This window comes from Centropristis striata, chromosome 11 (assembly GCF_030273125.1).
Source record: "Centropristis striata isolate RG_2023a ecotype Rhode Island chromosome 11, C.striata_1.0, whole genome shotgun sequence".
Lineage (NCBI taxonomy): Eukaryota > Metazoa > Chordata > Actinopteri > Perciformes > Serranidae > Centropristis > Centropristis striata.
In genome coordinates, this window is record NC_081527.1 from 5,122,285 (window position 1) to 5,147,072 (window position 24,788).

At 35.4% G+C, this 24,788-nt stretch overlaps 1 protein-coding gene across 1 annotated transcript in view; it reads right to left on the reverse strand.

The window, feature by feature from the left end:
- Positions 1 to 24,788, reverse strand: part of ap1g2 (adaptor related protein complex 1 subunit gamma 2) — a 42,723-nt gene that overhangs the window by 14,076 nt on the left and 3,859 nt on the right. The window contains exons 3-16 of the mRNA XM_059344642.1: positions 24,033 to 24,157; positions 22,386 to 22,527; positions 20,947 to 21,043; positions 20,779 to 20,855; positions 19,214 to 19,309; positions 17,376 to 17,456; positions 15,485 to 15,583; positions 15,331 to 15,386; positions 12,287 to 12,400; positions 8,680 to 8,820; positions 6,857 to 6,911; positions 5,139 to 5,261; positions 2,523 to 2,612; positions 993 to 1,120 (exon numbers count right to left, since the gene is read on the reverse strand). Of these exons, the coding sequence (XP_059200625.1) occupies positions 993 to 1,120; positions 2,523 to 2,612; positions 5,139 to 5,261; positions 6,857 to 6,911; positions 8,680 to 8,820; positions 12,287 to 12,400; positions 15,331 to 15,386; positions 15,485 to 15,583; positions 17,376 to 17,456; positions 19,214 to 19,309; positions 20,779 to 20,855; positions 20,947 to 21,043; positions 22,386 to 22,527; positions 24,033 to 24,157 (1,424 nt within the window). The remainder of the gene's footprint in view (positions 1 to 992; positions 1,121 to 2,522; positions 2,613 to 5,138; positions 5,262 to 6,856; positions 6,912 to 8,679; positions 8,821 to 12,286; positions 12,401 to 15,330; positions 15,387 to 15,484; positions 15,584 to 17,375; positions 17,457 to 19,213; positions 19,310 to 20,778; positions 20,856 to 20,946; positions 21,044 to 22,385; positions 22,528 to 24,032; positions 24,158 to 24,788) is intronic.

Sequence of the window (24,788 nt, forward strand, 5' to 3'; positions counted from 1 at the left end):
AAAGTACAATATTTGCCTCAAAATGTGGTGGAGTCCTGCATTCAAAACTGAAGTAAAAGTACAAAAGTATCAGCATCAAAATGTACTTAAAGTATCAAAAGTAAAAGTATTTGTTATGCAGAATGAACCCACTCAGATTGTTTTATATATTCTCAATATATTCTTAGATTATTATTATTATTATTATTATTATTATTATTATTATTATTATTATTATTATTATTGTTGATGCATTTATGTAAGCAATGTTTTAATTTTAAAAAGATAGGGCTCATTTTAACTACTTAATATACTGTTGTATATGAGGTTTCATTTTAAAATAAACATGTTATCATTTTAAATTAATCTTGATTTTTCATGTCAAAAGTAATAAAGCTGGCAGCTAAATGTAGTGGAGTAAAATAGTACAATATTTACCTTAAAATGTAGTGAAGTAGAAGTATAAAGCAAAAAAAAAAAAAAAAAGTATCAGCATCAAAATGTACTTAAAGTATAAAAAGTAAAAGTACTTGGACCCACTCAGATTGTTTTATATATTCTCAATAAATTATTTGATTATTATTATTATTATTATTATTGATGCATTTATGTGAGTAAATATATTATTAAATTATTATTATTGAATGTTTTAATTTTATAAAGATAGGGCTCATTTTAACAACTTAATATATTGTTATGAGATTTAATATTTAAAAAAAACTCTAATCACTTTAAACTCTTAATTTTATGTTAATTCTTGATCTGGAAAGTAACTGTAAAAGTAAATGTAGCGGAGTGAAAAGTACAATATTTACCTTAAAATGTAATGGCGTAGAAGTAGAAAGTTACATAAAATGGAAATACTCAAGTAGGATAAAAGTGCTTCAAATGTGTACTTAAGTAGAGTATTTGTACTATACTGTACTACAGACTTTAAAGCAGCTCTGTTGCTGTACTTTAACCATATCAGGTCACTGTTTGCTTTGCTGTGAGTGACAGAAAGTGTTTCTTACTCCACATTATCAGTGATCCGTGTGCTCAGTTTCATGGTGGCGGTGAGAGCAAAGCCTCTGGTTGCCGGGGACGACATGTGGGACTGCAGGACCGTTTCCAAGGCGTCCAGGACGTCGTCCTCTGTGACCTGTGAGAGAGAAAACGTGTCAATGCAGGGTCTGAAAGCTGACAGCTCACTTTTCTAACACTGAAACTGGTTAGAAAAAATGGCACATTATATAATCCTGAAGTTTATGTCCTTTAGTTTCGTTTTTTCCAATTAAATATAAGTTGCTACAGAGCAATTAAATCTCAAGCTAAATACTCAAACCAGCTGCCAAATGTTTCTCTATGTCCTACCAGATCTGCAAATCAGTGGTGGAAGAAGTATTCAGATCCCTTATTGCAGTAAAAGTACTAATACCACACTGTGAAATTACTGCACTACAAGTAAAAGTCCTGCATTCAAAACTTACTGAAGTCAAAGTACAAAAGTATCAGCATCACAATGCACTTAAAGTAAGTTTTACTAAAGTAAAAGTAAAAGTACTCGTTATGCAGAATGGACTCACTCAGATTGTTTTATATATTCCAAATATATTATTAGATTATTTGTATTGATGCATTTATGTCAAGATAGCACTCATTTTAACTACTTAATATACTGTTATGAGGTTTAATTTTAAAATAAACATCTTATCAATTTTAATTTATCATGATTTTAATGTCAAAAGTAACTACAGATGTCAGCTAAATACATGAAAAGCACAATATTTACCTTAAAATGTAGTGAAGTAGAAGTATAAAGTCACATAAAATGGAAATACTCAAGTAAAGTACAAGTACCTCAAAATTGTACTTAAGTACAGTAATTGAGTACATTTTATGTCTTTTTTTTAGTCATTTTGTGTCTTTTTTGGTCATTTTTTTGTCTTTTTTAGTCATATTGTGTCTTCTTTTGGTCATTTTGTGAAATGTTGGGTCTTTTTTGTCATTTTGTGTCTTTTTTTGGTAATTTTGTGTCTTTTTTGGTAATTTTGTGTCTTTTTCAGTCATTTTGTGTCTTTTGTGTCCTTTTTTGGTAATTTTTTAGTCTTTTTGTAGTCTTTTTGTGTCCTTTATTGGTAATTTTGTGAAATGTTGTGTCTTTTTTTGTCATTTTGTGTCTTTTTTGGTAATTTTGTTTCTTTTTTGGTAATTTTGTGTCTTTTTTATTCATTTTGTGTTCTTTTTTGGTCACTTTGTATCTTTTTTTTGTGATGATTTCAAAGTTCTGGAAAAGTCCCATGTTGCATTGCAACACTCCCACATGTATTCTGATGCATTTCATTGGCCAAGAGACCGAAAATAGGTGGAAAAACTACAAATACTACAAAACGACGTATCCGCTTTCCCGCTTTAATGGTAGAATAACACAACAGCGCCCCCAACAGGTTTTAATGGTAGAAATGCGGCAATGCTTTCCCGCCTTAAATGGGTTAAAGGACATGTAAAACGTAACATATTTTATGTTGTATTATACTATAAAAGTGTGTTGGTGCTGTGTGTACCTGAACAGGCTCCGTCTCCTGACACTCTCCTCTCAGCAGCAGGTCCCCGTACTCGCCTATACACCAGCACGCCACCTGCACCAGGGATTGCTGCACACACACACACACACACATGTTAACATTACCAGTAAAAACACAATCACAGAGTAATACTTTACATTTGTGTGAGAGTGGCTTGTTGGTGAGCAGAGCAGGTTAAAACACCAGAGCCAGTCCTTGAACTGACTGGATGTTAATGTGGAAGATGAGAAAGTGCAGCACGCTGCAGATGAGAACACGCCGCTTCCAAAAATAAACCTGGTCGCATCAGCCAATTCACACTGAAAGCCAAGATATTCTCACGACCGAGGAACCAGACCGGCTCAGTCTGCTGCAAAACTGACACACTGGTTTCTTTTCATGTCTTCATATGTTTTAATCTCCGAGTTCTTCACATAATGTTGTGCTGCAAAATGATCCTTGTAGCTCCCTACAATGTTAATACTTTCCTGATAATGTTAAAACGCCTGAAAATGTAATAAAATGTGCACTTAACTCGATCGAAAATGTAATAAAACACAATAATGTAATAAAATATCCTGACTGAGATTTGGTTATTATTTCACTTTTTTTTTACTTTCTTTTTTGAGTCATTTTGTGTCTTTTTTAGTCATTTTGTGTCTTTTTTTTTTGTCATTTTGTGTCTTTTTTTTTTGTCATTTTGTGACTTTTTTTGTCATTTTGTGTCTTTTTTTAGTCATTTTGTGTCTTTTTTGGCAGTTTTGTGTCTTTTTTTGGTTATTTGTGTCTTTTTTGGTCATTTTGTGTCTTTTTTTAGTAGTTTTGTGTCTTTTTTTGTCATTTTGTGTCTTTTTTGGTCATTTTGTGTCTTTTTTTTGTCATTTTGTGTCTTTTTTGGTCATTTTGTGTCTTTTTTTGGTCATTTTGTGTCTTTTTTTAGTAGTTTTGTGTCTTTTTTGGTCATTTTGTGTCTTTTTTTAGTAGTTTTGTGTCTTTTTTAGTCATTAATAATAATAATAATAATAATAATAATCCTCATTTGAAATGGTTTGATTTTGCTCTCGGATATTACGCAACAATGGATATTAATCAAGAGGACTTGTGTCTAATAACTCTTATCAATTTTCATTAAGTTAAGGATACGCACATTTAGGAGCAGCCCTTGTGTCAGTGAGGCTTCACTGTGAAATATGTGTTAATAAACAGTAAACGGTAGATATTTTTAGGGTCTGGGATGGTTCAAAGACAGAAAATATGACAGATTGGGCTCTTTGTGTGTGCAAAGGATACAGACGGAGGATGATCAAAGTATTCCTTCTCTTTTTCTTTTTACTGTTATTTAACAAGGTCAACTCAGAACCAATTCTCTTTTACAACCTGCTCATTGAATGGAAGTCTTTGTGAAAGCCTCTTTATAATAATAAACACTTTGTCCCGATCCTCTCTGGTCAAGGAGAGGTGAAGTCAGCTACAGTTTGTTCTTCCAGCAGGCAAATTTAGTTTCCTGTGATTTGTTTCCTTTTATTTTGCTTGTGAATAGAATTGCGTAGTTGTATTTTGTAATGTGGTTAATGCTTTTTAAAATGCATGTGGAGCATCATGTGTGTACCATTTCTAATGTATATTGTCTGTGTACAAAACACTTTCTGCTGCTACACTTCTGTGCAATATAAATATCCTGTTTTTACAGTTTTATATTTTTTTTACTTTTAAAATTCTTACCGAACATTAAATCAATCATCGATGAATTATTCCCATCCCTCGTTCCAACTAATAAACCTTTGTATTTGTATACATACACACTTGGAATTTATATTTTGTATTCTATTATTATTTCAGCTTTACTCAGCGTCCCAACTTCCCAACAAATCAGGGTTGTGCAAAAAGTTTTTTCACTAAACAGAGAACTTAAAGCGGCCTTCCTATCATAAATCTAATCACCGTGTGTTGTTTGATAAAGGATCAGCACGGAGCAACACACACACACACACACACACACACATTCTTGTACTTCTATCTTTGTGAGGACCCTCATTGGAACAGTGAATTCCCTTGCAAGGTTATAATAGTTTTGGATTTTTCATTAGTTTTAGTTTCAATTTTGTTGTGAATTTTGGTTTTCAAATTCAGTTGGTTTTAATGAGTTTTTAGTTAGAATGGGGTCACAGTAAATTTTGCCTTTTAATTCCTTTGTCTGATCCATCTTCATTATGTATGAAAAAAGTAGATAAAGACGAAAATGAAGGACATTTTCACTATAATTTTAGTTAGTTTTAGTTAGTTTTCTAACCACAAAATACAATTTCAGTTAGTTGTCTTTTTTTTTTTAAAACTCTCATTTTTATTTCAGTTCACGAAAATGTTTTTTCAATTCTAGTTTTCGTTATTTAGTTTCCTTTTTGTTAACTATAATAACCTTGTTCCCTAGCCCCTTACGTTACCCCTAATAAACCTAATTGTAACCTTTGACCCTAAAATAAAGTCTGAAATCTCAAAAAAGCCTTTAAAGAAGTGAGGACCGGCCGAAATGTCCTCACTTTGCAAAAATGTCCTCACTCTGAAAAACGTGTTCCGGTCCTCACTATGTAGGGAGTACAAGAACACACACACACACACCTGAGAGATGTCAGTGAGCAGGGCCCGGTAGAGCTTGTGAACAGTGTAACAGTGCAGCTCCGAGGCGTTGGTGATGAGTTGGATCAGGTTGGGAACCGTTTCATCTCGCACGTCGCCCCCTGCCTGCAGAGTGGAAACCAGAGTGAAAACACAAGCACACACACAAAAACACACAAAAACACACAAACACACACACCAAACTCCATTAACTAGACAGCTGGCCTGTTTATTTGGGTTGCCCTACATATCGTCACACTGTTAAAATAATCGCCTAAGTCATTTTTTGTCAAAATTGTTTTTTTTTTGCCTAAGTCATCTCCTCATAGCCACCTATGGTAAAATCTCCTCCATCCTCAGTGGATCAGATCATGTGATTTTACCCCTTTAAGATAATGGCCTATGTCAAGTGTGTGACTTAAGCGGATTTATTATGCCTAAGTCAAAATAAAATGTGACTTAGGCAATTTTTTGAACATGCCTTTGTGACTTAAGCAAGATATGGTAACACTTTATTTTGAAGGTGTCTACATAAGACTCACACAAGCCTGTCAGAAACATGACATGACAAGTATCATGAGCATTAATGTTACTTCAAAGTGTCATTAATGTTCATGACACATGCCATGTCATGTTTATGACAAGCTCATGTCACTCTTATGTAGACACCTTCAAAATAAAGTGTTACCATATCTTGCTTAAGTCACAAAGGCATGTTCAAAAAGTTGCCTAAGTCACATTTATATGATTTACTGCATTATAACTGTGTTATACTGCACAAATAATATTTTTGACTTCTTCTACTTCTAGCCATGATTGTGCCTTTTCCATAGAGGTGCAGGACTTTATATATTGCAGTGAAATACAAGGTCACAGTGAGTAAAATGACAGGACCAAAAACAATGCTCTGAAAGTGCTTGGGGTCCAGAAGGTTTTTTAAAAAAAAAAAAAAAAAAAAAAAAAATTGAAATGTTGTCTAAAACATAAATAAAACTCAATGTGAAAATTTCCCAATCTTTCATTCGAAACCTGTAAAAAGAAAATATTATCTTATTTTAAAAGGATGAAAAGAGATTTCCTGTCATAATAACACACATAATAACACTTCCTGTCATAATAACACACATAATAACACTAGCCATCTTTTGTTACATCCTTTTTGAGTGAAATGATCAATAAATGTCATATGTTACACTTTTGGTGAAGTTTTTTGTGTTTCCTGCAAAACTTGAAAAAATCAGTTAGGCGATTATTTTAACAGGGTGACGATTTTCTTCCCAGACACAATGACCATCACACTTCAAACACAGAATAAAGTGCATTCACCCATATAAATGAAGCCTTAATTTATGCCACAGTTACCCATTCTATACCCTTCTATCCTCCTTTTCTGTACACTCACATCCTTTTAAGAGCAAAGTGCAGAGGATTAGGTAGGCATTAGCTTTTACAACATAATCGTGTGGATTTTAATTTATTCTCTCTCTCTAGATGGAGCACAAAATGCACAAAACGAAAGCATTAGTCCAGGATAAAATGCTCTATTAAGGAAACTGGGGCTGCATGTATAAAAGCTTGTACAGAGGACAAACACGTTGTCTCTAATCGGATGTTTTTGTTTGCAAAAATGTTTAAATTTAGTATCTGAATGCATACAGAGCCTTGAAACATGTGCCCCCTGGAGTCTAGGCTACCACACAGTGCATCAGGGCTGTAGTTACCGTGGTGAGGACATGCAGGATGGTGTCAATGTGCCAGCGCTGGGAGGGAGCATACCTGACAGAGACAGAGACACACACACTCAGTGGTGCTTAAGGGGGAGTCACACACACACACACACACACACACACACACATACAGTCATGGGAAAAACTATTAGAGCACCCTTGTTTTCTCCTCGCTTTCTTGTTTATTTAATGCCTGGTACAACTAAACCTGGTACATTTGTATGGAGGAATATAATGAAAACAACAAAAATAGCTGATAATTTGGGCCTAAAACGGCTGTAAAAAATGCCTGTAAAATGGGCGATTTTAAAATAAGCCCCTAAAACCTGAAGTTTTTCTGTAAATTCAACAGAAGTGTCAGCTCTTCCTACTAAATAATAGATTTTTCAGCCTCTGTAGCAGATAGAAATGAAATTCTAAACGTATTTGAGAGCTTATAGCTGTTATATCTGAGCTCCCAGATCCAAATCCATGATTTCAAAGTTCTGGAAAAGTCCCATGTTGCATTGCGACACTCCCACATGTATTCTCATTTTGTGTCTTTTTTTAGTCATTTTGTCTCATTTTGTGTCTTTTTTTTGTCATTTTATGTCTTTTCTTGATCATATTGTGTCTTTACTGGGTCATTTTTTGTCTTTTTTGGTCATTTTGTGTCTTTTTTTAGTTATTTTGTGTCTTTTTGTGCCCTTTTGTGTCTTTTTTTAGTCATTTGGTGTCTTTTTGTGTCTTTTTTTAGTCATTTTGTGTCTTTTTTAGTTATTTTGTGTCTTTTTTTGGTCATTTGGTGTCTTTTTTGTATCTTTTTTAGTCATTTTGTGTCTTTTTTTGTGTCATTTTGTGTCTTTTTTAGTCATTTTGTGTCTTTTTTTTGTCATTTGGTGTCTTTTTGTGTCTTTTTTTAGTCAATTTGTGTCTTTTTTAGTCATTTTGTGCCTTTTTTGGGGTAATTTTGTGTCTTTTTTTGGTAATTTTGTGTCTTCGTTTAGTCATTTTGTGTCTTTTTTTGGTAATTTTGTGTCCTTTTTTTGCCAGTTTGTGTCTTTTTTTTGTAATTTTGTGTCTTTTCGTGTCTTTTTTGTCATTTTGTGTCTTTTTTTTAGTAATTTTGTGTCTTTTTTGGTCATTTTGTGGGGTTTTTTGGTGATGATTTCAAAGTTCTGGAAAAGTCCCATGTTGCATTGCGACACTCCCACATGGCCAAGAGACCGAAAATAGGTGAAAAAAAACTACAAATACTACAAAACAACGTATCCTCTTTCCCGGCTTTAATGGTAGAATAACACAACAGCGCCCCCGGTTTTAATGGTAGAAATGCGGTAATGCTTTCCCGCCTTAAATGGGTTAAGAGATTATATCCTGATAATGATTTTAGTTATTATCAATAAAACCATATTAAATGTCTAGATATCAGCTCTTAAATTAAACTCTTATGAGCTATTTTTGTTGTTATCATTATATTTACCCAAACAAATGTACCTTTAGTTGCACCAGGCTTTAAAATGAACAACAAACTGAAGGAAACAATGGCCTAATAATGTTTCCCATGACTGTATATTCAAATCCATCCACAAAACCCAAGTGCATCAAGAGGTAGAGTGCGTACAGTAGAAACAGAGCAGACTATTCACTGAAAGAGACAGGGTGTCTGTGAGAGTGGAGACAGACACAGAGTGAGACATGGAGACACAGAGACTTTCTGTTACAGCCTAAACACTTAAAACAGCAGAATGTGTTCACATGCACATGACTGTATGTGTGCCTACATGCACAGTTACACTGTGTGTGTGTGTGTGTGTGTGTGTGTGTGTGTCAGTCACCTCTCTGCAGCGTTGAAGATGCCGCTGGTAGCGTGAGAGCGCAGCTCCGGGGGGCAGGAGGAGAGGAAGAGGAGCAGCTCCTTCATCATGGAGCGGATGTTGGAGGCCGACACCAGCGCCAAGGAGAGCTCCAACGCACGGCTGCAGGGTGGAGAGACGGTTCATGGTGATTATTCTCTATTAGAGGTGTCAATCAGCAGTCACAATACCATATGATTACTGCGATTTTAAGCATTTTGCAATATGGTGAGTATTGCGATACAATATATTGTGATTTAACTGCTTAACTGCATTTTGTGTCCACAAAATTAAATTCAATCAAGAATTGTTTTGTCCAATAAGAGAAAATTCTCAGTCTGTTCAATGAGAAAAAATACACAAAAGACATCAAATTACGAAAAAGACACAAAATGACTAAAAAGACACAAAATTACAAAAAAAAGACATAAAATTACAAAAAAAGACACAAAATTACGAAAAAAAGACACAAAATTACGAAAAAGACACAAAATTACAAAAAAAAGACACAAAATTATGAAAAAAAGACACAAAATGACTAAAAAGACACAAAATTACAAAAAAAGACACAAAATGACTAAAAAGACACAAAATTACAAAAAAAGACACAAAATGACCAAAAAAAGACACAAAATTACAAAAAAAGACATAAAATTACTGACTTTTGTGCTTAATATTTTTTGTGTGATTTTTGTGTTTTTTTATGTGATTTTTGTGTTTTTATGTGATGTTTGTGTGTTTTTTTTTGCAATTTTTGTGTATTTTTTGTGTTTTTATGGGGTTTTTAGGTGTGTTTTTTGTGTTCAATGTTCAATGTTAATCCAGTAAGTCAAAATGACAAAATAATAATCAAGTGAGGTTGTGTTGAAAAAAATGATACCAACAATTTTTAAGTCATTTACACAGGCAGAATGAAAAATAATCAAAACCCTTCAAAATAGCCCCCAAACTCCAACGGGTTAGTAAAGTGGATTAAAGTGAAAAAATACCTGTCAGATCATGCTGAAGAAAATACTAAATACCAAATATTATGTGGTATATCAGAGCTGTTCAATGAGAGTCAAAGCCACAGACTGACCAACAAAGTATCCAGTCAAACTGAACTCAACTGAACAACAACTGCAGCATTTTATCAAACTTTAAAAAACTTTAAGCTTCACTGCTCTGAATTTTTTTGAATGAAACATAAAAAAAGCCGAACTTTGCAGCGTTATTTCAACAACTTCCCGACACGATATCCTGACGCACACAAAGCCTGTAGATTCCTTAGATCTCCTAGTTTCATATGATACCAAAAGTATCTCCAGCATCTTTCTATAAAAGCAAGAAGCGTCTGTGTGTGTGTGTGTGTCTTGCTCATGATACGAAGGTGTGCATCCTCGATTTTGAAGATTTTTTAATTCATTTTTCTAAATATTATTTACGTAGGACGTGTTGCAACATTGCACCGTTTCTGATCAGACGCCTTTCAAATCAAATCAAATCAATTTTATTTATATAGCCCAAAATCACAAATCACAGATTTGCCTCAAAGGGCTTCACAGACTGTACATGGTACGACTCCCTCTGTCCTTAGACCCTCACATCGGCCAGGGAAAAACTCCTTAAAAAACCCTTTTAGCAGGGGAAAAAGAAGAAGAAACCTCAGGGAGAGCCTTTGACTGTAGCTCCGCCCCTTTTTAGGGGAGCTCCGCCCCATTGTGTGATAGGCCTACACCTGGTCAGTAACACAATTCACTCTGGATTTACACGCTGACTCATCTCATCTGAAGTCTATTTAGCCTACCTATCTTTAGGAGTTTTAAAGTGGCTACAAGGCTCCATTTTCCAATAATATTCTAATAGTTTCCAGTGAATATCAATGTTTAATGTGTATGTGCTGGATGGTGTGGTACCTTATGAAAAGTAAGTGTTTTATGGAGTTGCAGACAAATACATACTTCCTGCGGCCACTGCACCAGTATTCCTAAAAGTGAGCCCATTACGGCCTCCGGGAAAAAAAACAACAAGCGAAAATACTGCCAGCCGGTCAGCAGATCTTCGGAACACTAAATATCGATACTTGGCCTCCATGAATCGATATAATATTGCCAAGCAAAATATCACGATACTTTCCTGTATCAATTTTTTTCCCCCACCTCTAACGCAGTAGTTCTCAACCTTTTTGAGTCGTGACCTCCAATTTAACATGCATGTTGTCCGTGACCCCCACTCACTGAACACAATCTCACACGCACAGTTCAGATCATCCAAAAAAGAAACAAAATGACCAAATAAAGGAAACAAAATGACCAAAAAAGACACAAATGGACCACAAAATGATCAAAAAAGACACAAATTGAGCAAAAAAGACACAAAATGACCAAAAAAGAAACAAAATGACCAAGGAAAAGACACAAATTAACCAAAAAAGACACAAATTGACCAAAAAAGACACAAATTGACCAAAAAAAGACACAAATTGACCAAAAAAGACACAAAATGACCAAAAAAGACACAAAATGTCAAAAAAAATAAACAAAATGACCAAAAAAGACACAAAATGACCAAAAAAACCACAATGACCAAAAAAGGACATTAAGTGACCAAAAAGACTAAAACACATGAACACTTTAACACAGTGGAGACAGAGCTGACTTCCAAAATGATTTGGCGACCCCCAGAAATCATCTCGCGACCCCAATTGGGGTCCCGACCCCAAGGTTGAGAATAGCTGCTCTAACGTACATGCCAACCTTTTAAGACTGAGAGTCTGGTGCCTTTTCTCTTTCAATTCACCAAGTTTAAAATCTTAATTAAACTCCAGTTCATTCTGTGTGGATGCACAGACTGACGTCACTGTGGGCTCAAATCAGCAGACGCAGTTGAAATGGTGCAGTTAAGTTTAGATGTTCATGATTAATAAGTTTATATCCGAGCTTAGGGAGCAAAAAGAGACACTCCATAGTCAGTAAAATCCACCCTGCTGACTTTTATGATCATAAAGCAGGTTTAGGTGCAATATAAATACTGGGAATGTGAATTTCTATGAAAGCTGTTCATCAACAAGGTACAAATCTTGCCTAAGGGGTTATTTTTGACAAAAAAAAACCCCATAAAAACCATGCACGCTTGCTAAAAAATTATGTTTACACCTATGCAGTACCTCTAGCATTAAAAATAATAAAAAATAAAAACAATTGGACTCCACTTGTTAAATCCAGTTTTTCTGCACTGGAAGAGGGACAACTTTTCAGTTTCAGTTAGCTATTGTTTTTTAAGAAACTCTCATTTTTATTTTTATTTCAGTTCACAAAAATGTGTTTTCAATTCTAGTTTTCGTTATTTCGTTATAATAATAATAATATAACCTTGGTTTAGTGAAGGTGGATACAGGAAGTTGAGACAACACAAGGGTTAATATCTCTTTAAAGCATATGAATCATATTCTAGCAGAAACTCAAGACACTATTAATAACCTGAGCATTCCCATAACATATCTGCTCTCTCACATGACGAGGAGACAGTGAGAAACGTGACGGTGTGGAGTTCACTGAACATCTGTGGACTAACAGCTGTGTGTGACAGGAAGTGGAGAGGTGAAAGTTACCGCTTGACAGAAGCGTCCTGGTCCTTCAGGCAGTCCACGATGGTCCCCCGGTGGCGCTGCACTGCATTGTGGTCCGTCCCCACAATCTTCTGAAGAGATGTCATGGCGATGTACCTGCACGCATACAGAGCAGCCCGAAATAAACATGTCAGGTTTCCAGATTCATACTGCGCTATGATGAATCTCTGTGAGGTTTACACTGCAGTCAGTTAGATACAGAGTGTAGAATATACAAAATGACTAAAAAAAGACACAAAATGACTAAAAAGACACAAAATGACTAAAAAAGGACACAAAAGACACCAAATGACTAAAAAAAAGACACAAAAGACATCAAATTTAAAAAAAAGGACACAAAATGACTAAAAAGACACAAAATGACTAAAAAAATACACAAAAGACATCAAATTACGAAAAAAAGACACAAAATAACTAAAGAGACACAAAATTACAAAAAAAGACACAAAATGACCAAAAAATACACAAAAGACATCAAATTACGAAAAAAAGAAACAAAATGACTAAAAAGACACAAAATGACAAAAAAAAGACACAAAATTACTAAAAAGACACAAAATGACTTTTGTGCTTAATATTTTTTGTGTGATTTTTGTGTTTTTTTATGTGATTTTTGTGTGTTTTTATTTGTTTTTATGTGATGTTTGTGTGTTTTTTTTCCGCAGTTTTTGTGTATTTTTTGTGTTTTTATGGGGGTTTTTTGTGTGTGGTTTTTGTATTTTTTGTGTGTGTTTTTTGTGTTCAATGTTAATCCAGTAAGTCAAAATGACAAAATAATAATCAGGTGAGGTTGTGTTGAAAAAAAATGATACCAACAATTTTTAAGTCATTTACACAGACAGAATGAAAAATAGTCAAAACCCATCAAAATAGCCCCAAACTCCAACGGGTTAGTAAAGTGGGTTAAAGTGAAAGAAATACCTGTCAGATCATGCTGAAGAAAATACTAAATACCAAATATTATGTGGTATTTCAGAGCCCAGAGGGTTAAACATCATTTCTAACCCATTAGCTTACACAATTAAGACTAACTGACAGCACTGTATAAATTCAACTTCCTCAACTTGGCTTGTTAAATTATTCATGTTTCCACTTGAAATGTCTCATGGACTGTTCAAGTATTTATGTATGCACAGGAGAGATGTTATCTATCCCGGCAGGACTCGCAGGAATAAACCAGTCCTATTACTGTCAGACAGCCACAGAGAGATTCAGGGGCCCTGCAGGTAAAACCAGACAGGCCTGCCTCGCCACACAACCCCTATGGAGACAACCACTAAAAAAAATACCAGCATAACAAAAACCCCCGAAGGAACCTGCACCTGTTGCGTTATTCTACCATTAAAGCTGGGAAAGAGGATACGTCGTTTTGTAGTATTTGTAGTTTTTTCCACCTATTTTCGGTCTCTTGGCCAATGAAATGCATCAGAATACATGTGGGAGTGTCGCAATGCAACATGGGACTTTTCCAGAACTTTGAAATGACACAAAATGACTAAAAAAAGGACACAAAATGACCAAAAAAAGACACAAAAAGACATGAAATGACTAAAAAAAAGACACAAAATGACCAAAAAAGACACAAAATGACTAAAAAAAGACACAAAATGACCAAAAAAGACACAATAACACACAAAATGACTAAAACAAGACACAAAATGACTAAAAAAAGACACAAAATGACCAAAAAAAAGACACAAAAAGACACAAAATGACTAAAAAAAGACACAAATTGACCAAAAAAGACACAATAAGAAACAAAATGACCAAAAAAAGACACAAAATTACTATAAAAAAGACACAAAATTACTAAAAAGACACAAAATGACAAAAAAAGACACAAAATGACCAAAAAAAGACACAAAATGACAAAAAATGACCCACAAAGGACACAAAAAGACACAAAATGACCAAAAAAGACACAAAATGACTAAAAAAAAGACACAAAATGACTAAAAAAGACACAAAAAGATACAAAATGACAAAAAAAAGACACAAAATGACTAAAAAAGACACAAAAAGATACAAAATGACTAAAAAAAAGACACAAAGTGACCAAAAAAAGACATAAAGTGACAGTCCTGCCTTGCCACACAACCCCTATGGAGACAAACCACAAAAAAAAAAATAGCAGCATAACAAAAACCCCAAAGGAACCTGCACCAGGTTTCCACACTGCCTGATGAAAAATGACACGGCATAAAAATTGAGAGATCAGCATTAAGAGACAGACAGTGACCTTCTGGTGTGGCTGGAGAGGGACGGCTCCAGGGAAACAGTGATTAGTGAGCCCAGACTGATAACAGCCTGCTGGGACGTTTCTCTCTCTGGCTGCAGAGAGTTTCGCCGTCGGCCTTGTTGAATGGAAAAAATAACCCGAGGAGGAGGGAGAGCAGCACGAACTGTATATTCCTGTCGTTGTTCAGGAAAGAAACATTTTTCCGGATTCATACTGCGTTATGATGAATCGTTGTGAGGTTTACACTGCAGTCAGCTAGATACAGAGTGTAGAATATACAAAATGACTAAAAAAAGACAAAAAATGACTAAAAAAAGACAAAAAAAGACAAAAAAAGACAAAAAAATGACTAAAAAATGACTAAAAAAAGACAAAAAATTACAAAAAAAATGACAAAAAATGACTAAAAAAAGACACAAAAGGACCAAAAAAGACACAAAATGACTAAATGGACACAAAATGACCAAAAAAAAAAGACAAAATTACTAAAAAAAGACCCAAAAAGACACCAGATTACTAAAAAAAAATACACAAAATGACTAAAAAAAATACACAAAATTACCAAAAAAGACACAAAATGACAAAAAAAGACACAAAAAGACTCAAAAAAGACACCAAATGACTAGAAAAAGACACAAAAAGACACAAAATGACTAAAAAAAGACACCAAATGACTAAAAAAAGACACAAAATGACTAAAAAAGACACAAAATGACCAAAAAAGACATGAAATGACTAAAAAAAGACACAAAAAGACACATTATGGAGGAGGGAGAGCAGCACTAACCGTATATTCCTGTCGTTGTTGAGGAGAAACCTTCCCAGGATGTTGACAGCCAGAACCTGTGGGAACCACGAGGGGAAACGTGTTCATTAGTTATGGAACATGATCCTCCATGTATTGATGAGGTTGAACAGTGAGGAGCGGTGCTGGTTCTCACCCTGAGGCCGCTCTCTGACTTGATGTGCAGCACGGTGAGGACGGTCTCGTACAGCACCGCGTTGCCCACCGTCTTTGTGCTGTCAGTGTTGGTCGCCACCTGGAGACACAAACAAACAAACAAACAAACACACATCAGGACATTACTCATACTATGTTAACTGTTTTTGTTTCTCTTCTATCAGTTGTTTTAACCCATTTAAGGCGGGAAAGCATTACCGCATTTCTACCATTAAAACCTGTTGGGGTGCTGTTGTGTTATTCTACCATTAAAGCCGGGAAAGTGGATATGTTGTTTTGTAGTATTTGTAGTTTTTTCACCTATTTTTGGTCTCTTGGCCAATGAAATGCATCAGAATACATGTGGGAGTGTTGCAATGCAACATGGGAGTTTTCCAGAACTTTGAAATCATCACAAAAAAAGACACAAAATGACCAAAAAAAGACACAAAAAGACACAAAATGACTAAAAAAAGACACAAAAATACACAAAATGACTAGAAAAAGACACAAAATGACTAAAAAAGACACAGGCTGAGGCTGAAGTTTACGCATTTGTTTCAAATAAAAGTACAGTTGAAACATTTTTAAGACCTTTCAAAATCGTATTTAAGCCATTTTATGAGATTTTAAGAGAATTTTAGACATTTTAGGCCTTAAATTGAAATGATTGGATTTTAGATGTTTTGAGACTTTTTAAGACCCTGTGGATATCCTGTTTATTTGACCTTAAATTGGGTTACTTTTGTTTAACTTTTTTGTTCAACTTCTTTTCTCAGTACTTTGAACAGCCTGTATCTGATTCTGATGTTTTTCTTTGATAAAATCTACACTGACAGTTTGAAATAGAGATCAAACGGGACACAAAGACACTTCTATGACATCAGCAACATGTTTTCCTGCTCTCTGACAGCTGACACATCAACATCTACAGATGTGAAGAAGAAACAAAAAGTCCAAAAACTTAGTTAAAGAAAAGTGTGTTAAAAGAAGCAGTGTCTATGACTACATAGTCTGCATGAGCAGTGACTCTGACAGAAACTGGTAGATCATTTAGAATAATTTAGAATAATAAAAACATTTTCCTGTACAGGTTATTCATCATTTGTGAGAAAAAAAGAGTGAGAGAAAAAGACAAAAAAGACACAAAATTACAAAAAAGGACACAAAATGACTAAAAAAAAACACAAAATGACTAAAAAAAGACACAAAATGACAAAAAAAACAACACACAAAATGACTAAAAAAGACACAAATTGACTAAAAAAAGACACAAAATGACTTAAAAAAGACACAAAATTACCAAAAAAGACACAAAATTACCAAAAAAAGACACAAAATTACAAAAAAAAAGACACAAAATTAACAGAAAAAGACACAAAATGACTAAAAAAAGACACAAAATGACCAAAAAAAGACACAAATTGACTAAAAAAAGACACAAAATGACTTTAAAAAGACACAAAATGACCAAAAAAGACACAAAATGACCAAAAAAAAGACACAAAATGACCAAAAAAGACACACAATGACCAAAAAAAGACACAAAATGACACAATGACAGTTTGAAATAAAGATCAAGCGGGACACAAAGACACTTCTGTGACATCAGCAACATGTTTTCCTGTTCTCTAACAGCTGACACATCAACATCTACAGATGTGAAGAAGAAACAAAAACTCTCGAGTCAGTGACATGAGAGTTGTTAATTACAATTCAGTGCACCGAGAAAGAAACAAACTAATGTTTAGTTTCACAAAAGTGTGTTAAAGAAGCAGTGAAGCAGTGTCTATGACTAGACAGTCTGCATGAGCAGTGACTCTGGTAGATAATTTAGAGTAATTTAAATATAATAAGAACATTTTCCTGTAGCGGTTCTTCATCATGTGTACCTGAGCCAGCAGGTCGTTCATGGCGTCACTGGCTCCTTCGTTGTTGCGTCCGAGGATCCTCAGCAGCCTCAGGATGCGTACCTGAGGAGAGAGGAACAGATGGAGCAGTTATTTTGGTGCACAGAATCAGCAGAAAACAGGAGGAAGGAGGAGATGATTAATCTTTGTGTGAGTGAGAAAGAAAGACACGGAAAGTAAGTAACAATTAATAAGCCGTCTGAAGCCATTTGAAGGGATACTAATCCATAGTCAGCATGGAATTAAACTGCTCCTTCTGTGAAGGACACCCTGAAGATGTTTCTCATTTATTTTGGTCTTGCCCTTCTCAACTAAATTATGGGAAGATATTTGTAACCTGATTTATTTTTAGATTGAACCTCATTTGTCTCTTTTGTCCATTGCTTCTATGAAGCTGAACTGGTAACCTCTCTTTTTCTTTTTGAGATATTCAACATTCTCGTCTCCCTGGCTCTTTGCCATTTTTCCATTAGCTCTTTTTTACATGAACCTTTTTGGTTGATATGAAATCTATTTCATCTATCTGGTTTTATGACTTAATAAACTTATTGGGGCTGAGATGGATCAGACAAAGGAAATAAAGGAAACATTTATTGTGACCTTATTGAATCTGGTACCCAACAAATACCCCATTATAAAAAAACTAAAACTAATAAAAACTAAACTAAAACTAAGCATTAAAAAAACAAAAAACAAATTTAAACTAGCAAACTCTAAAAACTCATGAATTTGAAAACAAATATTCACAATGAAATTAAAAACTAATGAAAAATCCAGAACAATTATAACCTTGGCCTCAGCTGGTTGGTCCATGTGTTTTATTGTGAAAGCTTTAAAACACGAAAGTAAACAATAATATAAACTAACTAACAAACAGAGGAAGCAGCAGAGCAGCATCTCCTGTATCCTGATAGATAGAGTTACTGTTCAGTCTGTTGACTCTGAAGAGAGTCGAGATTATCTTCACTTCCTGTTTTTAAACGCAAACAGGGCTGTCTGACGTCAAGATAGTGAAAATGAAAATATTCGAAACATACCATACACTTAACACTTGTGTTGTCTTAAAGGTCAAAATGACCCCGCCACAATGTGTCCCAACAAAACAAACACAAAATGATCTTTATTTATGTCAAAATTTGATGACTTTACCTACATTTTTCTATCCTATTTATTGTTGTTGTTAGTATTTCGTCGCTAATCTATATAACTATAATGCCAAATGAGTTAAAGTAATTTTTTCCCTTCAGTTTTTTTACTAACAATAACAATAAATAGGATAGAAAAATGTAGGTAAAGTCATCAAATTTCAACATAAATAGAGATCATTTTGTGTTTGTTTTGTTGGTAATTATCAATAAAACCATGTTAAATGTCTAGATATCAGCTCTTAAATTAAACTCTTATAAGCTATTTTTGTTGTTATCATTATATTTGTCCAAACAAATGTACCTTTAGTTGTACCAGGCATTAAAATGAACAAGAAATTGAAGAAAACAAAGGGTGGTCTAATAATTTTTTCCATGACTGTAGATTTTGGGTTTTAAATGCAATAATTCTGCTTTATTTTAGGAGATAAGTTAGTCATGGTTGGTCATTTTTTACCCTTAAGACAAGGAGACTACATAGAATATTAAGACTACACAAGCTGATTTTTTCAGGAAGCTAAAGTGTGTTTTGCTGCTCTAGTACTATTATTATTATCATTTTATTTAACTGTTATTGCTTTAATGACAATGTACTGCAGCGCAGACTTCCAGCATCCATTCATCCTGATGAAGAGAACTAAACAGAGATATCTGATCCTGTAATATGATCCTAACCTGTAGGAAGGGATCGCTGATTCCTGCCACGTCATGCTCCGGAGAATAACCCGAAAGGACCAGACCTTTCATGATCTGGACCAGATCTGGCACCGTCTGGAACACACACACACACACAACATTAACACAAAGCAACACACAGTTCTAGGGCTGCACCATTATGGCCAAATTGATAATCACCATTATTTTGATCAATATTGTAATCACGATTATTAATCAGGATTATTCATCACGTTAGGGAAAACATCTGTATTTTTATTGCACTCATTTTTAACAAACAATAGCAACAGTTTTTAGTGTCCGGTGCTTTTTGTAAACAAACAGAGATCGCTAACTGCTACAGAGCTAACTGTTAGCCTATTGGCAATTTGCAGACTAGACGCTAAGGGGTTAACATCCCCTCCGGCTCTGCAGCTGGGAGAGACTGCTGCAGGAGGACTGTGCCGCTTTAACTCGTTCTTACTCTTCTTAAAGCGTTAAGAAGAGTAAGAACGAGTCTCCAAAAGTCTCCAATAACACCAGAAAAAGTCGCTGGATTTGTCGCCAGTCGCTTTTTTGCAATATAGTCACCAAGTCTGTAGAGTCGCTAAATATAGCAACAAAGTCGCTTAGTTAGCAACACTGCTTCTCCAGCTTTTACGAATGGCGTGTGTTGTTGTGGCGTCGGGTACTACGTCACATTTGTAGACTGGATGCTAAGGGGTTAACATCCCCTCCGGCTCTGCAGCTGGGAGAGACTGCTGCAGGAGGACTGTGCCGATTCGACTCGTTCTTACTCTTCTTAACGAGCCGTCGGCCCAGCAGCTCGTTAAGAAGAGTAAGATCGAGTCTCCAAAAGTCTCCAATAACACCAGAAAAAGTTGCTGGATTTGTCTCCAGTCGCTTTTTTGAAAAATAGTCACTAAGGGGGTCTGAAAAGTCGCTAAAAGTAAGCAACAGTGCTTCGCCGGCTTTTACAAATGGCGCATGTTGTTGTGGCCATAGATATATAAAAGAAAGGCTAGATGGCTAGATGGCTCGAGGCGGAGTCACCAGCGTCCGTATACGGCGGCCATCTTACCACAGGCAGCTCACCCACTCATAACATTATAGTCTAAGGTGCATGTAGCATTTAAATAACCATAGATTGCTTAATTCTAAACCGATTTTCAAACGGTTTGGTTTGTTATAAACCTCAGAGTTGTAGTTATGTTCCTGCATAATTAGGAATAATTTTAATAATTTTTTATATAAATTATTCTTGAGTACCGTTTGAAAATCGGTTTAGAATTAAGCAATCTATGGTTATTTAAATGCTACATGCACCTTAGACTATAATGTTATGAGTGGGTGATCTGCCTGTGGCAAGATGGCCGCCATGCGAGGATGTCAGTCTTCATTGGCTAACAGCGTGAGTGAGCCATCTAGTGTTTATATATATATCTATGGTTGTGGCGTCGAGTACTACGTCACATCCTGCTTGGCGTTCTATCCAATCAGCAACCAGGATTTTTACAGGGAAGAAAAACGGCCCCGCCCCCTGGTGGTTGGTGGACTACTGGTGTAGAAAGAGTACGTCATCGTACCTTTCTGAAGCGCTCCAGTGTTTCTGGGTTCCTCTCACACAGCTCGATGATGAGCACCACGGCACCGTGTAACACACCTGGAGACAAACAGAGGAACGTAGAGATCAGCTGGAAGGAGAACTTGTAAAACAAGTTCAGAGATATGATGAGTCTGTTAGATTCACTGACCGTGGTTCTTCTCAGACAGGAGGGAACGGGCCGCGGGGGCAAAAAGCTCCCCGAGCTCGTGGACTTTTCTCACGATGTGAACAGCACACAGAGCAGCCTGGAGGAACAATCATCACATATATCAATGACACACTCAGCAGGTGGATGTTTGTTAATCTATGTAACTATTATAAACTTGCCACAATGAGGCCAATAAGTAATAAAAAGTGGTTACAACATTTCATTAAAGTTGCTTTTGAAAGAAAAGGTGACCAATACTGGAAGAAATGGAGGGACTACATATATGAGAGGTGATTGCATATCCTGTGTGGGAAAATCTTTTTATTTTATATTATTGTATTTTTCCCCTGGGTCAGGAGCGTTTCTCCCCTAGTATAAATATGTATATGTATATATTCCATTTCCGCTTGTTATGGGGTTCTTTTTTATTTAATTTTTGGACCGGTGACCTTGTGGACAGCACAGAAGAAGGTATTTTGTGTCACTGGACCGAGAGAGACTACAGAACTGTGGGTACCTTAAAGCCTCTAGACCCGATTCATCAGCCTGAGTTCTGCCAGCCCTTTGTTTAGAACAAAACCTGCCATTGTGTATTTTGCTATGGATGACCCTGTCTGATGTGCCTGTTCTGTGTGTATAATTATATGTTTGTGTTTTGTTTTTTCACTGAAAAATCAATAAAAAGAAAGTTTTAAAAAAAAGAAGTTGCTTTTGTTGTTGCAAAAATGTTGCATTTTTATTTGGTTTCCTTTAAAGCAACATTTAAGTCGAGTATGTTTATTGCACTATGCAAGTCAAGGTCCTCAATCAACTTGCATATAAAAAAGGCAAAATATGTAAAAGGCATGTCTTCAAAAATGTACATACCTCAAAGTTTTTAAGATTATACAATAATGAAGAAAAACAATACTGACATATCAGTCTCTCCAGAAACTTAAGATTGGTGCATATAAAAGGCATTGCCTTCACATTTCACATTTCACAATACCTTACAGTTTGGTGTGAACAAATAAAAAGTGCATATAGGTTTAAACTTTAAAGTAACCTTTCTTGTTGTTGAGGGAATATAGGATGACAACAGCAGAACAGGCAGATTTTCAACCTATTTAAGATTATGCAAATAAACAAAAACACAACCCTCTTCAGCATGTGTGAATATTTGCCCATTTGCAAGAAAACACTGTCCAGAAACTTAACTGTCCTTTTGGTTGTTTAACACGGCGGAAAATCATCTATCATCTATTAATGGCGATCCCGCTCCCGTTGATTTTTATTCCCGTCCTGTCTCAATCACAGGATTAATAAAACTTTGACTCCCATCCCGCGGGAATCCCAGACAAATGTCATCCTCTACTACAGAATGACTTTTACATAGTAATCACAGTGGTGGTAATATAAAGTGATGCTGGAAGGAGAAAGAAACATGTGGAGGTCCTCACCTTCTTCTTTATGTAGGAGTTGGAGGCTCGGAGGAGCCTGTCGATCTCTGGAGCCAGATCTCTGCACATCTCTGCTGAGCCCATACAGGCCAGCGTGCACAGAGCCAGAGACTGGACATACTGGTTACTGTGGGACAGGTCACTACAAGAAAAAGAAAAAAACATCTGTCAGTGTAGATCTGAGGGCGAAAACATGGAGCAAATCATACAAGAATCTCATTTCTGTATCTGACGAGCTCTTATTCTCTTTTCTGATGCTTTGCTGCTAATAATCTGTTCAAGTTAATGTGTACTATCGCCAATTATGACAATTAACTATTGTCTAACATACGATCATGGCGCTCTACACCAAGAATATTATAGTAAACGAAAAACCAACAAAATAAAGAAAACTAAAATTGAAAAAACATTTTCATTAATTGAAATAAAAAGAAAAACTAGAGTTTTTTAAAAAACGATAACTAACTGAAACTGTATTATGTGGTTACATAAGGCCTGTCACGATAATTACTATATCCACTTATCGTTCGATATATATAAAATGGACACAGTCGTTTTTTCTGGACTCCATATGATGTCATTTGTTTCCATAAGCCATCAGCCAAATCGATCATGTTTTTATTTTAAATCTCGACCTGTTAAGTAACTAAAGCTGTCAGATAAACATAGTAGAGTAAAAAGTACAATATTTGTCTAAAAATGTGGTGGAGTAGAAGTATAAATTCACGTAAAATGGAAATACTCAAGTAAAGTATGCATACCTCAAAATTGTACTTAAGTGCAGTACTTGACTAAATGTACTAAGTTACTTTCCACCACTGGTCAAAACACAGATTAATTTATTTTCAGACTTGCAGTGTTCAGCCCCAACCAACACTAAACATAATATTTACAGGGTTGGTACACTTTTTCAGTGGTCAAATTCAAGCACTTTTCAAGGACTTTCAAGGTCCATTTTCAAGCTTTTCCAGTACCTTTAATGGTTGTAAATGTCATGTTTTAGATGAGTACTTCAATACTAAAAGGGGTCATTTCACTTAACCATACCACCAGCAATGGTATTACACTTTTAACAACTAAAACTAGTTTGTTAATCTCATAAAACATACTGGTATGAGAATCTAGGGGCTAGGAGCAAAAGGAAGCTCACAAAAATCATCATCAACCGGCAGCTGGTGGAACTAAACACGAGCCAAACTAGGAGGAAAGACCAGAAATAGTTCAGGAGCCCTCACATCCACTAGGAACTAGAAAAACTCCTTCAGTAAGAAGATACAGGGGAGAGCAACAAGAAACATCTCAGAAACAAGAAGACGCAGGCGGAGAGGTCTTCATTTCAGATTACAGGCTATAGGCTATTCAGTTTATATATATATTTCCATTGAAAATACAGTTATCTATAGTCATATTGCAAGAGAAATACAGTAAGAATTTCAAGCACTTAATCCAAAATCCAAACACTTGAAATTCAACATTAAAATTAAAGCATTTTCAAGGATTTCAAGCCCCCGTACCAACCCTGTATGTACATATGCAGTAGTACTCCCCAAAGACTTTGATGTGTAAAAATTGGTGGATTTCACCATGAATGCATTAAAATGAAGAGCTCTGACACATTTCAGGCCCCAGTAGCTGTTCTGTTCTTACTTCTTGATGGAGTTGGTGATGAGCAAACTGGCGTCCTGCTTCTCGTCCAGCAGCATCATGGCTCCAAGATATCCCACTCGCTTCTCACTGTAGCGAGGGCTGGCGATCATCCGAACACACTCCATCTACCAGGAGAGAGCAACACACTCCTTTTAAATGTGAACCTACTTCAGATACTGATACTACGGATGCCCCGGGGGAAATTTTCTGCTCTTTGCCCATTTCATTGCTGGTCAGCAGCAGCAGCAGCAGCAGCAGCAGCAGCCCTGGAGCTGAGAGGGACTCAGTGGCCCACTTTTTATTGATATAGTTGCTATGCTGCAGACTTTGCTTGAGGGAATTAAATTCAAAGTATTCTAATGAGACGGAAAGACTGAAAGAGCAAGAAGTACAAGTTTTCACAGCAACAAGATAACTACTACACTGAAAAAAAAAAAGATTTTTTGGCCCTGTAATTATTATTTTCCATCATCTATATAAATTCTACAAAGAAATATATATACAAAATTTGTATATAATATATTTTTCCCAATATATATTTTTCCCAAAACGTTATATATGAGGAATATATATTTCCCCATATGTAACGGAGTTTGTAATCAAGGTTTTACATAAAAAGTAAGGGCTTCTGGTTGTACAAGGTTTATTGAAAAAAAATATTTCTTTGGCTCTGTAATTATTATTTCAATCATCTATATAAATTCTACAATAAATAAATAAATAAATTGTGGCAAATCTACGAGAAAAAAATTGCAG